The 13,603-nt window shown below is 46.1% G+C and overlaps 1 protein-coding gene across 14 annotated transcripts in view; it reads right to left on the bottom strand.

Moving 5' to 3' along the window:
• Positions 1–13,603, bottom strand: part of LOC114849501 (ryanodine receptor 3-like) — a 61,383-nt gene that overhangs the window by 44,070 nt on the left and 3,710 nt on the right. For 5 of the 14 annotated variants that reach the window (XM_029141044.3, XM_029141046.3, XM_029141038.3 and 2 more), the window contains exons 2-12: positions 9,647–9,766; positions 7,169–7,273; positions 5,841–5,861; positions 3,865–3,879; positions 3,462–3,536; positions 3,187–3,265; positions 2,955–3,067; positions 1,400–1,499; positions 1,210–1,303; positions 1,055–1,129; positions 526–682 (exon numbers count right to left, since the gene is read on the bottom strand). In XM_029141044.3, the coding sequence (XP_028996877.1) occupies positions 526–682; positions 1,055–1,129; positions 1,210–1,303; positions 1,400–1,499; positions 2,955–3,067; positions 3,187–3,265; positions 3,462–3,536; positions 3,865–3,879; positions 5,841–5,861; positions 7,169–7,273; positions 9,647–9,766 (954 nt within the window). Of the gene's footprint in view, positions 1–525; positions 683–1,054; positions 1,130–1,209; positions 1,304–1,399; positions 1,500–2,954; positions 3,068–3,186; positions 3,266–3,461; positions 3,537–3,864; positions 3,880–4,842; positions 4,903–5,840; positions 5,862–7,168; positions 7,274–9,646; positions 9,767–13,603 lie in introns of those variants that run through there. The other 9 variants (XM_055506358.1, XM_029141052.3, XM_029141051.3 and 6 more) reach the window with 4 other exon arrangements.

The following is a 13,603-nucleotide window of genomic DNA, read 5'->3' as shown; positions in this document are numbered from 1 at the left end:
CTGTAGAGACTGAGGTAACTGTGGAGGCCGGGTCAGGATGCAGAATGCATCACTCATCTCTTCTAGAACAAATACCTGCATTACATGTCCTATAGTCTGTTAAAACACACCGTGATCTCACTAAGATTGCGCCTGATGCCATGACACGCGGCAGCTGGACGCTCTGCTAGCCGTTCTGGGTTTGTGTCTTCAGTCTTTGTTGTAATTTGAGCACGGAGGCCTGACTCAAGCAGTTTCTCCTGAACAGATATGTCTGCCATTTGAACTTCAAGAAGCATTAATGTAAGCTCTTATCTGAGGTGCTGTACATCAGCAGTTTCTGAGGCGGTTAATTCCAATAAACTCTCACTCTCTCAGAGACAAGTGTTTGATGGTTCTGGCGACTGCAATCAGGGATCCCTTCAAAGATCTTAATCTTTTTAACTGAGTGACCTTTTTTCCTGGTATAGTAATCGTAGTATTGTTTAAACGTATTGTTAACAATAATATACATATATATGTGGCACAGGGGCAATAAGCACTGACCTTGGAGGCCCTGAAGCAGAAGGCAGTAGCTTTTGTGTCAGACTTCTCCCTGTCCTGCAGCACCAGTCCACGGTCCTCAGTCAGAGCCAGATAATGGCCTGTCGAGAGGTGGCGCAGTCTGAAGGCCTGGCCCCATCTGATGTGGCTTCCTGACCAGCTATAACACACAAAGGCCATGAGAATGATGGCTCGGTCAGGCGAGGCATTTTACAAACAAATAGGTACCAAGATTTATAGCACACACTAGGCATTTTAAAATTCAGAGGGCACACACTGTGATAGGCAGTCCCACTAAGACTTGACAGCAAATGTGACTAGGGAAGATTGTGTGGGTGGTCAGTAAAGACGAGACAGGATGATGCAGGGAGACACCAGTACAAAAGCATGCTAAAAGAAACATCCCCTTCCCCAGAGAGCAGAGAAAGATGATCATCAGTACTTTGCCATTAAAATATACTATACACTGTGTCACCAGGCTTTTATTCATATCTATCTTACCTGGTGTATTTTATTCAGAATGTGATCTCACCTGATCCTGAGAGGCTCCAGTCTCCACAGTGAGCGGGCCTTAGATGCTCCCTTACCCGCCTCATAGTTTACAATTCTGAAGAGGAAGACTCCTGTTACTTCAGAGTAAATGGAGAATGTATGTCTGTCTGAGTGCGCATCTAAATGAAAGAAAACCTCTGCTCCTCCTCGCTCTTATCTGCTCCAGGGATGGTCAGGCTCTCATCATGTCCATGACAAAGACGCATCACATGCCCACCAATCAAAAACCCTGATAGGACAAAAACATTAGTGCTGGAATACGAAGAGTGTCTCCTCTTGAGCCATAAGGAGCAACCCTTTTGATTTGCTGCTGCCTTGGACTTGCCTACAGCCATGTTCCCTGAAGAGCAGGTTGGCTGGACGTTCCACAGGGTTTGCATGAAGGAAGCATCCACCTGGATGTTACCATTGGACATAGAGAGGTGCTGGAAAGAGAGACATTTGAGTAGAGCTTTAGACAGACCAGTAAAAACTGTAGTTGAAGTAGTTATGGCTTAGTTATGAGCAAGTCTAAAACAAATCAAAGACCTATTCAATATCTGCACTGATGAGTAAATGCCTCTACAGGTAATATTCAGACACAACCTTGTCTCCACCAGGACAGAGTGTGACTGATGATTGACTTAATGAATTGAAGCATCTTGTGTCCTGCCTCCTGATCTGACAAACTGTACAGAACAAGTCAACTGCTGTCACAGAACAAATCACCATGATCTTAGTGGTTGTTCACGGTAATTGCTGTTCCTTCAATGTCTGATGTGCCTTCTTCCTCAGAACTGAGCCTCTGTCGGGCTAAATCAGGTAAAGATTTCCCATCAGAGGAGATGAAAGCCTGGCTCTTTGCCCGTTTTGTTTTAATTGCACATTTACCTCCCTGAAGAGGCAGAGCAACCACTAGAAGCCATCGCTGCTCACTCTCCCATGCCTGGCACGTCTCTGTACCTTTTGCCATTTCTCTTTCCTTGTCCTCACTCTTTCACTCTAAATTTCTCCTTATTCGGCTCAGACTAAAGTAATTGAAGTTGGGTCTTTGGATATGCACAAGGAAGATGGCAAGTCCAAGTGGATGCCTTTCCTAAATATATTTTCAAAAACCAACAGCACCAAAGTGTTTTACAAATTACAAGATTTCAATTACAGATAGTAGGAGTGTTAAAGGCTTCCTCTTGAATTGCCTTGTCTAAGCTAGACTGAGACATGTATCAGAGCTGAAGGAACACAGCGTAACTTTCCACAGTGCCTTTTGAAACAGCGAACCAAAGCAGGTAACTGCAGGCAGCAAAATCAGCAGCATGAGTTTTTTTACTTGGCATCTATACAGTATAGAGTTATAAAAAGCCTTGCTTTTTAAAGAAGATACAACGCCTGTTATCTGCCTCTTTGTGCAGGGGGAACAGGAGGTACACTGTGATAGCCCTCCAAAATGACCTCCAGCAGGTCAGCGGTGCCTGTTTTTGTCCAAACGGTCAGAAACCAGGTATATGAGGGCAGCATAAGCACCCAGCGTCCTAGTGATCACAGCCCAGCACCAGACAGATTGATTACCCGAGAACAGAAAGCCTGTCACCAGTGCCCCTTTCCTTCCTCAGAGTCCAACATCACAGTGCTAAAGTGTTTTGTGAACACATATTGTGGTTAGTTACTAATTTCACATATGACTTTAATTTTGACTCAAATTTTAAACTATCTTATCTAATAAACTAATGTGAAGTCACACATTAGTCAGGCAGGGGTGAAAGATTTATTGTCATAACTCAATATGTTTTACTTGATACTAAACAGCAAGATATTCCTGTTGTAAAAATGTACAAACAATAAAAGGGAACCAGTTCTATTTTTTAATTTCCAACAAAAATAAATGTGTTTTGACCATGACTTACCAAATATCTCTCAGTTGAGACACTGACAAGAATCAAGTCATCTCCAATGCGAACTTTCTCTCCTTCAGATCTCTGCTTGGAAGCAGGATGGATGGTCCACCAGCAGGCCTCTCCTATTGACACAATACATCAACATGCACAAGATTCTTTGGATTTGAGAAGGACACAAGAAGATACTTCCATTTGTGCCAACTACATTTAACAAATATAGTAACTGTTAGTTACATTCTACCTATTGAATCCTCTTGTAGTCCAACATCAAACGACAACTTGTCAGTCAGAGACCTTGATGTCTTCAAACAGGTCAAGTACTGTTGAAGGTAAATGAAACTAGTTTTAGGTCAAAAGAAACAATACAGGAACTTTTTACAAGATTACAGTCTTGTTTAAATATCTAGTGACAATATAAATCTTAAATTGTAATACTTAATCAATCTAGACGTCTATTGTTTAGGTTCAGTTTGGTTGTGTTTTAACCGTACACCATGTCACACTGCTGATGCTCACCATCCCACTGAAGGAGTGGCGTAGGAGAATGGCGTGACCGTAGAGCAGGGTCCGGTGTCCACCCCCCTGGCCCGCCTTCCAGAAAAAACAGAAGGCAAACAGATCAGTACCACGCAGGTGTGAATCCAGAAACATCTTTATAGAAAAATATTCCAGGCCTCCATTCCCATTGCAAGCAGAAAACCAACAAAGAGGAAAGGGAAACAAACACCAAACACGCACACAAACACATATACTGCACTGTATATAACGAAACCACACAGCTTTCCCATTCTTGTGTAAAGCCAAGAATAACTGTGATTTAACATTTTAAAGTAAGAGAGGAAATGTAGAAAGTAGTTGAGCAAAAAAGAATGAAGTTTCTTTCCTCGTCATTGTGGCGAAAAAAGAATTTCTTACTTACCTTTTTAATGAACCTCTAGCAGCCAAAGGAAAGACAAGATACTATGAGCAATAACACGTGAAGCACCCCCATGTCAACCACTCTGACTTAACAAGGGCAGCTAGTGGATAGGGTATTTTTTTATTTCATATTCTTGCCAGATATTCATTTTTTCATTCTACCTAAATTTGTCGTTTCAGGAGCAAACAACACTTATAGATTCGAGTGGACAGTTGAATCTGGGACCAAGTCCAGGACCAGAACCCTCTCCTTACAAACACACTGCAGTGTTTACCCAACAACCAATGCATGGATGTATCTTCTTTCATGCTAGTTGTCAGCATTAATTGGTGTGTGGATCAGATTTAAAGTGGCCTGAAGGGAAGCCCCGACCATCCCCTGCGTCTGATCCAGTGGCCACCAAGTCTCTCCCAAAGGCTCGAATCAGACAGACAAAAATGGAAAGCGAGGAGTTGATCAAAAGAATAAGCTGGAAGAGGATCCAGCAGCAGCTGGGCTGTATTTCAGGCCCGCTGTTGAGCTGACACATCACAGCCGGGAACTATGACCTTTGGTTTGTGCCTGTTCCAACGCAAGTCGGCTGCGGTTTCTTAACGGCTGGACCTCATGTTCACATGTGATCAGCTGTGTTAACATGTAGCTCTGTTGAAGCAGCTTGGTTTTACCAAGCAACACGTGGTAAAACAAATTTAATTCTGATATTACAAAAAAACAGTGTTTCAACACTAACTAAAAATTAGACTCTAGTTTGAACTAAAGCATTTAATGAAAGTAGGGCTGGATTCAAATAAAAACCCGTGAACGTTCACAAAGAGGCAACTGTCCTTAGCTAGCTAAACCTACACTTAGCTAATGAAAACTAAACGCTGATAGCTTTATTAAAACAGCCAAAACCCCAATCTACGGAACTTTAACAACTAACGCCTACTGTAAAAACTTCGCATTTCACGTTAGATATTCTATAAACTTAACGTATACCTGTTTTGCAGCGTTTGCGACAAACGCTTCGATGACGTCATAGACACCGGTGCAGATTAATCAACGTCGCCAAATTGAAGTGACACATGTGTGGACCAATCAGAGCAGAGAACCCGCCCACCGGAATAAACTGCTCCAAATATTTACGCATTTTTAATTAAACTGCCACTTTTGCGCAGCACAACCGGATGTTTTGGCTGTCGTGCACGTGGGCTTGTCCTTGAACTGGATTCCATCAAAATATAACGAGCATCATGATGTTGCTTTGCTCCACAGTGCTGCATGTGAACACACTGAAATCAGCGTGATTTCAGGACATTTCCTCATGTCAGTACCCTTAAATTGAACTAATGTTAGAGACCAAACCCAGAGAAAACAGAGCACGCCCAAAACACAAAGTGAGTTTTCTTCCAATGTGTGTGCTTGCGAATATTTAAATAATGTTTTTATTTTTTCATAACAACTATATGCTTGTGACAGTAGAAATGTTTAAGCCATTTATTGCGAGTTTATTGTGTTGCATTACGAACAAAAATAAATGTAAATTAAAGCAATGAGATGCTGACACAGTCACTTGAAAGGGCTTTCACGCTTGCACAAATTCGCTTTTAAACAGGTCAAGCAAAACATTCGACCTATGTGTACAAGGTGAAAGCACCAAGTGATGCCTATTTCAGGATTGCTATAAGTCAAAGAGCTGAGAAATATGTGACAAGATAAATGATTTGCTGAAAGAAGAGTGTGATGAGATAAACTCACTATCCTGTGGGAGTCCACTCTGAAATAAATGTCTTTTAGAAAGAAGAGTAAAAATGTTCCATTAGGCCAATATTTCTTTACAAGACATTTTATGTCATCCATTTGTTGTACAAGTTATAAATTCATCTAATGACAATCAAGAAATGGGCATAGCTCCAAGTGAGAGTGGCGAATTAAAGCCTTTCGTTGGGTCATGCACACTGACAACGTGATGGATGAATGAACAGTGATGGACCTACCCATTTTTCATGGTCAGCACTCTAGTAACACACAAATACAAATGAAAGAATGTGTTATTGGGATGCATAGCTGTCAATACACAAATCTGAGAGCAACAACAGAGGAGCGGGCCCTGATTTATTAGCCCTGGTACCAGAGCGCTCGCGTTGGAGCCAACATCATGTTGTCCTGGCAAACGGGACATAATGCGGCACGGTTGAGCACAAACAACTGTGCTACCAGGCTAATAAGAATGCAGGCCTAATTCTCCGTGGAGGGGACCCAAGCGGTTTACAAGATATAAAGCACCATCTGTGCCAGGCAGCTATGTTGTGCATGAACGTCGAGTACAGTACAGTGGGAGCCAAACACAGCCAGCACGGCACACAGGGCTCTGCTGCACCACCACGATGCCTTTTAGTGCCCAGGTTCCTCTAATCAGAGATGTACTGCACAGTTATTCATGCTACCATAGCTCTGCCATCTCTGCTCTAGGAACACTCGCGGTCTGGCATACGACAGTAGAACAGTAATAATATTAATGATATTTAAATAATCGTGACCATGTGCATCCAAGAGGAACAGAGATGGAAAAAAAGAGCACCTCCACAAATTCTTCGACTCACTGCCCACTTTATTAGGAACACCTGTACAGTTTAATTCAAGCAGCTTCAACATAAAACCTGGCAGGGATTGTTCTCGTACAGGTGCTGCTACTAAAGTGGAGATGGAGTGTGTGGTCACTTGTCTGCCCACGTTTGATTATGGAAGAGTTCAGCGCTGTTTTCCCTTTGGTTTTCCCCACAACATATGAAGAGGGTTGACAATGACATGACGCACTGACATCTCCCTTCGGAGCTGTCGCTTAAGTGCTGGATGATGATGATGGGAGGTTAAACGACACTTGTAATGACTCTGTTTGGCTGCAGCACCGTTTACAGATGACACGTAGGACGAAGCGCTTCACTGCCATCGATGATGCGCCGGTGGCTCTGCATCCGCTGCCCGGACAAAAATGACTTACCTGCTCTAATAAAGTGCCAAGTGAGCTGCAGCGGGCCTGGGAGCAACGCGCTCACACTTTACCATAAATCAAGAGTGCAGGGAGCAGCAGGAACAGTCTTTGGATTTCCTTCTTGATTTTATTATCTTCTGACCTCTGATTTTTGTTTTTACAACAGAAAAATCCAAAATCCCTGAATTCAGAGATTTAGAGCACTTTTATTTTTATTATAGCGGCAGGTTTTTATTTTCAAGTTCAGTCTATTAAACATCCCTGAGGCTAAATTGTGAAACATTGTGAAGGACAATGATTAAGATCACAGAAGTATGAGGTCTGAGGACTCACCCCTTCACTGTTCTGCCCAGCGTTCGTCAGCATCTCCTGCAGGGCCCGCACTGACAGGGACTGCTCCAACACAAAGTTACAAATACAGATGTCTGGAGGAACATACTGCAAAGAGGGGAGGAAAGGAAGGGAGGGAAGGAGGGGAGGAAAGGAAGGGAGAGAAGGAGGGGAGGAAAGGAGACACGGACGAAGACACAGAAAGAAGGAAAAGTATTAGTTAAGGAGAAAAGCTGCTTCCAAGCTCCGACTAGAGCTCCTCCCTTCATCCATTATCCTAAATGCTTGCTGGTGGTGCAGCTTCCTGTCCTTGTTAATTCTTGATTTTATTGTAATCTGTGTTACCTGTGTAATATTCAGAGGAAGCAGCTGCACCCCCCTAACACTGCCTCAAATTTATTTTGTGTGCATATGTGGCAGATGTTTCCAAGGATGAATCCAAACTAATGTAATAACAGGGATTTAACTGAACACATGCATCCACATTCCGCTGGTCTGATTTAACGTTGAATCCCTGCCCATACGCAGTATTTATTCCGCAGCATGTGTTCACAGGATGATCTACTGCTGCTCATAAATAATCCTGATGACCTGCATCTTCCTTGCCATCCTGTTATGTTGCTAACGAGCACCGGGGATTATGAGGAGAGCCGTCAAAAGGTGCGTAGCCTGCAGCTGCAGTGACCGATAATTAGCCTGGCGAGGCCTTCAGCTCTTCCTCAGCCGCAGAGCTGTCAGACTGGTTTACAGTATAAATCACTGAACCCATAGAGGTAGAGAATATAGAAAATAAGGAATCAGTAGTTTAAAAGTGGCCTGAGTGTTTTTTCACTTTGTGGTGTGCTAGATGGCACTGTTGATTAGCACTTCACCGCTGACCTGAAATAAACAACCCAATTAAGCCAGTTCTTACCCTCAGCAACCTCCATGCAGCCTAACGCCTTTTGGCTCCCGTTTCACGACAATAGTCTACACGCAAACACATGCACCAGCTTTCTTCTCTGGCCAAGTCAGTACCGCAAGCAGGTGACCTTTGACCTCAGCAGCAGCGTGAGAAATGTGAACAGAGGTGAGGGTTGCTGTGTGATAATGAGACTGGCGCTGCCCTGTAACCCAACAGCATGGGAACCTCCAAGACCACAGTGTGTGCGGTAACACTACGTTCACCAGCCTGAACACAAACACTCACATACTTATCATTTAATTGCATTTACATCCAGATAAGACGATGCCCAAGATAAAACAAGAAACATAAGAAACATATTATATTACAGTGATAACTTGCAACCAATGCCCATTTTCATCTTATCAGACTGACTCCAGGCCGAACAGACGCACTGAACGTTCTCCAGTCACGCTGGGATTTCATACCTGTGTGGAGCAATTCAACAGTGAATGTAAAGCTCAGCCTCGGAGGCGTTTCGCCTCAGCCCGACCTCGCTCCCCAGCAGCGGCAGGCAGCCAGACTTCATTAGAGTCTGGGAAATGAGGTGTCAACACCTGCGATGAGACAGCAGAGGACGGACCTTGCCCTCGTGCAGAAGCAGCGCCGCTGCTCTCGACACGCGACCGCCTTCCGCCCAAGGAGACCTGAAGGCATCACACAGCAGCTCCCAAGGTTAGAGCAATGTGACGGCTCTGCAGGCGCCTCCCTCCGACTCAACAACAGTTCCAGGTGGATGAACAAACGCGCTCACTCTCCAAATTCTATTAACATTTTACTGCTTAGCGAACCAATAAAATATGCACATGCCATAAAAGCATCCATCTCTGGCAGAGGAGCGCTTTACAGCTGTGCTCATCATTATTAGTCTGCAGACACTGACGTTCCCTGCTCCTCACGTGTCACATGACCAGTGGATGCACCAGGCAGGACTCTAAGCGGCTGTGTTTGTTGGGACTGTGGCCAGGCTCCATTCTGAGATTGTTTTTATCCAATTACTGGCGCCATAGTGCACATTGTGCACTTTCTAATCCACAGCCATTACATGCATTTGAGTAGGAGTAGGAGCTGAAGCATAAACATATGGCTTTAAGTCAAAGTGTCTTTTTGACTTAAGGAAAACTGACCCAACAGGTACTAAAAGAATTAACACTGTCCTGCAGATCACGGAAATCTATCCTCGTCACGTTTCCATAAAATTAAATGAGTGATTCCAACTCGGGCCAGTCTCAGGAAGACGAGGGAGCTGCACTCAGTTAATTACATTTCGGGAATGTCTCTGCTGGACTTGTTATCAGCTGCCGTAAATCCCCTTTTCATCATCATCAAGAGAAGCAGATTTCTCTGGTGGGAACAAAGCTGCACAACTGTGACATTGGTACAATAATATTCAGATATAATAAAGGAAGCCGATTAATAGTTTGCTCTGCAGAAATGTACACATTCTCAGCCTGAATGCAGAGCTCAGCACTAGTCTTCAGATTCAGAGGCAAACGTCTCCAGCTGAAGGCTCACGGGCCTCCGCACCAACACCTCACCTTGGCTTCAGACGTGGACTCCAGGTAACACAGGCGGTTTCCCAGTCCCTCAGCGGCCAGGCAGAACTTGCGATGCTCCTTCTGGATAGTGGCCGCACACTGGAGCACCACCTCATCATCCTGGAAAACAGAGGGGAGCGTTAAAACCAAAGATGGGCTGGTTCAAAACAAAGACAGGACAAGGAGGAAATCATGAATGGAGACGGATTCTTCCTAGAAGAAAACGCCATCAGATTAAAGTGGCAGAAAAAAAGCTGCTGTACGTAACATGAAATGTGAGCCTGTTTCTGTGCTGAATTCAATCAGCGCAGCCAATAAGTGAACATCTGTAAGTGTCATGGTGAAGCTGGTCAGACTTCATCCAACAACACACACACATATTGATTTCTTCGCCGTCTCCCGCCATCTCCCGTCCCACACTAATCTGAGCTGATGGTTGCCATGGTTCTGGCTCCCACCTTCTTCACAGCAGTATTAATACAGTGGATTCAGATACAGGCTGCAGAGCACCCACAGACTCAGGAGGCGCGATAACAGACCCTGACACGCTACAAAATGTGCTGTGACGATAAAGTAAAAGCCGGCGTGTGAAGAAAATGTTGGGGTTTCAGTGAATCCCATTATACAGTCAGATGTATTCTTCCTGCATTTAAAAACTACCTGTTGTCTGCAAACCCTGGTTCTTAGCTGTGATGTCCCACTGGTGCATGAATAGCATACTAAGAAATGAAATGCAACAACAATTGACTGGTTGACAAAACCAGGAACCGTGTTCTGTCCGGATGTGAGACGTTCAGATGATCAGTTCGTGCTGCAGCACAAATTAAATTAGTTTTCACAGTAATGTCTCCTCCTCCAACAACTATTATTACTAATTGTGGGAAATTATCCAGTTTCAAAATTGTACTGCAAAGCTACAAAATAAATACTAAGAAGTCTAGCTTGAAGCATTTTCATGGATAAAGTGAGGAACACTGGGGTTAAATGTCAGGCTGAAGTAAATGAGAGGCTGAGCTGGCACAAGCATCCATAACAGGAGAGCTTTAAATACCCCACGACCCGACTCGGCTCCACGGAGGTGATTACTGGGAGCAGGAAGCGCCGTGTTAACGCCAGGTCACAACGGGGGAAACGCAGCGTTGTTTCACCAAACAAGACTTTTGCTTCAGCTGTTGGAAAGCAACAACTACAGACACAACTCCATCAGCTCTGCTGTTGCTCATGGACCTCATATAATGACAGGTTCACCACCCACACTCACATAAACCTCAGAACCAGATCCAGTGGATCAAAATACAGCATGGACTGGTCAGCATCCAGTCATCTGAGCAAAGCGGAGCAACGGGAGGGAGAACGGATGATAATGACGACCTTCACATACTGTAAGTAAAGACGCTGTTTGTTCTAAGGTTTCAAATCAAGAGCTGCTACAAAGTCGCTAAAAGCTAAACTGCTGGATGCTCCCATGTCTTGATCCCGAGCCAGAGAATCTGGTGAGTCTGAGGCAAAGTGATCCTCACAGCAGCAGCGCAACCATCTGCTAAACAGCTAAAAAGCAGCATCGGAACTATGTATAGGGCCGGGGCCTGTAGCAGGAGGAAGGTGAGGGCTGGGTGCAGCGAGGGAACCCGACCCCTCCTCTCCCAACAGGACCCCCCCATCCCACCCAACCGACCCCTCCTGTCTCAACCTGACCCCCCCCCTCTCCCAACCGGACCACCCTCTCCTAACCCAACCCCCCCTCTCCCAACCGGACCCAGCCTCTCCCAACCCAACTCGCCCCCTTCTGTCTCAACCTGACCCCCCTCTCCCAACTGGACCCCCCTCTCCTCTCCCAACCGGACCACCCCTCTCCTAACCCAACTCCCCTCTCCCAACCCAACTCGATCCCCCCTCTCCCAAACGGACCCCCCTCTCCCAACTCAACCAACCCCTCCTCTCCCACCCAACCCCTTCTGTCTCAACCCAACCCCCCCACTCCCAACCGGACCCCTCCTCTCCCAACCCAACCTGACCCCCCCTCTCCTAACCGGACCCTTCCTCTCCTAACCCGACCCCCCCTCTCCCAACCTAACCCCCCCTCTCCCAACCCAACTCGACCCCCCGTCTCCCAACCCAACCCCCCCTCTCCTAACCGGACCCTTCCTCTCCTAACCCGACCCCCCCTCTCCCAACCCGACCCCTCCTCTCCCAATCGAACCCCACCTCTGGATTCCACAGATCCCAAGCTTTTCCACCAAAACCAAACGTTTCCACTCAACTTTGGCTTTTGCCTAAACACGCGGGTGCAGATCTAGTTGTGTCACTGCTCCTCAACCTTTTCCTCAGTCCTACTTTCCTTTTTTCCTCCTACTTTGTTCACTAAATCTTCTGGGAGCCCCAACAGACAGCGACAGGTGTGTGGGAGCGTATGTGGCCTGATGCATCCACCTGAAACCCGAGAAGCCCGATAGACTCCCGCTGCTCACCCACCACTGCCACCAATGTGAACTTGAGAAAAGGTGAATCTGCTCAATGCTATTTTCACACACATGCTCTGCACATGCTCAGTGCGGAGCCGCAGGCCGACTCCGGGCAGGAAAAGGATGAAAAACAGAACGGGGGAGCGATTCCGTGTTCACACTGAACGGCGCCGGCTGCTCCAGAGTCGTGTTTCTCATAAATGTCAGTGCGGCTGCTAAGTGCAGGTTGAAGCTGCGAGCAAAGCTTAGCTAACAGCATGCAGAGCAAAGTAGATGCAGTGTAGATGGAACATGATAAGTGGAATAAACCCACTATTACTGGACTAAGATTCAAATCTCAAAACGTTTGCTTGTAGGAAGCCCGTTCATACGAGGCTGCACCACAGGGATGTGAAATAAAGATACTATTCATGAAATTACAGATTTAATTCAATTTGGCATACACTAGTGATCCGTCACTGTAAATAACTGATTATTCTAGAGTTCCATCCTTGTGTTACATTGTTAAAACTAAGCGGAGCCTTGGGAAACGGGAGAAGTAGCAAACATGTGGAAACATGATTAAAGACAGCGGAAAAGTGCAGTGACAGTGAAAAATAGAAGTTAAAGACCGAGAAGAAAGAGATGAAGAGGAGAGAGAGAGAGCGAGAGAGAGAGAGAGAGAGAGAGGGAGGAGCACGACTTCTAGCTGGCTGAACACACCTGAGCCAGGTACTCAGCAGGGGGCAGGACGTTGACATGCGCGTCTCCTCCTTCAGCAGTGATTCAGTCTGATCAGACGTGAACAGGCTCTGATCAGACGTGAACACACTCTGATCAGACGTGAACACACTCTGAACCGTTGAACAAACTTCAGGCATCTGACACCAGCAGCCACTGAACCTACAGCTTGAGATTAAACTTGCATGTGTACAGTGAGTGGAGCTGAATAATGCACCTCACATCTGAGCTCCACCTATATTTGAAATAAAAAGAGAAGAAACTCCACAGCCACGCCGTGAGCTGCCACGGATCGCAGACTCCCAGATTTATGTGCTGTTCCTGTAACAAATTGAATTTTCTTGGCGTGGTTTGTATGCATATTGCTCCAGAGCCGTTTCAAATAATGGAGGCCTCCGTGCGTGCAAGGCTGAGGCTTCCACCTCTGCAGGAACGGGGACGGCCTCCGGTCGGGGCTCCAGACGGAGCCTCGTCCTGACTGACGAGAGGAGGACGGAGCGGCGTGAGGCTGTGGATGTGCAGCGTGTGGAGATCAGAGGCGGTGGCGACTTCCACCTGGAGCTACGTCTCCGCTGACCCTCCACCCTCCACACTCTGAAGGCAGCAATGTGACAACGCCAGCACTTTTTCCAGGACAGAGGTCACGGAGGTCGAGCGTTCGCTCCTCAGACAGACTGCGGGTCAATAACCAGCGGGACGCGAGCTGAACTCAGCCGCAGCCTGTGACGAGCTGCAGTAAACGCCTGTGGCCGCGAGGCCGAGCGCTGGTTTCCAC

This window comes from Betta splendens, chromosome 24 (genome assembly GCF_900634795.4).
Source record: "Betta splendens chromosome 24, fBetSpl5.4, whole genome shotgun sequence".
NCBI lineage: Eukaryota > Metazoa > Chordata > Actinopteri > Anabantiformes > Osphronemidae > Betta > Betta splendens.
The sequence above is the reverse complement of the archived record's forward strand: the minus strand, read 5'-3'. Positions and strand labels throughout refer to the sequence as shown.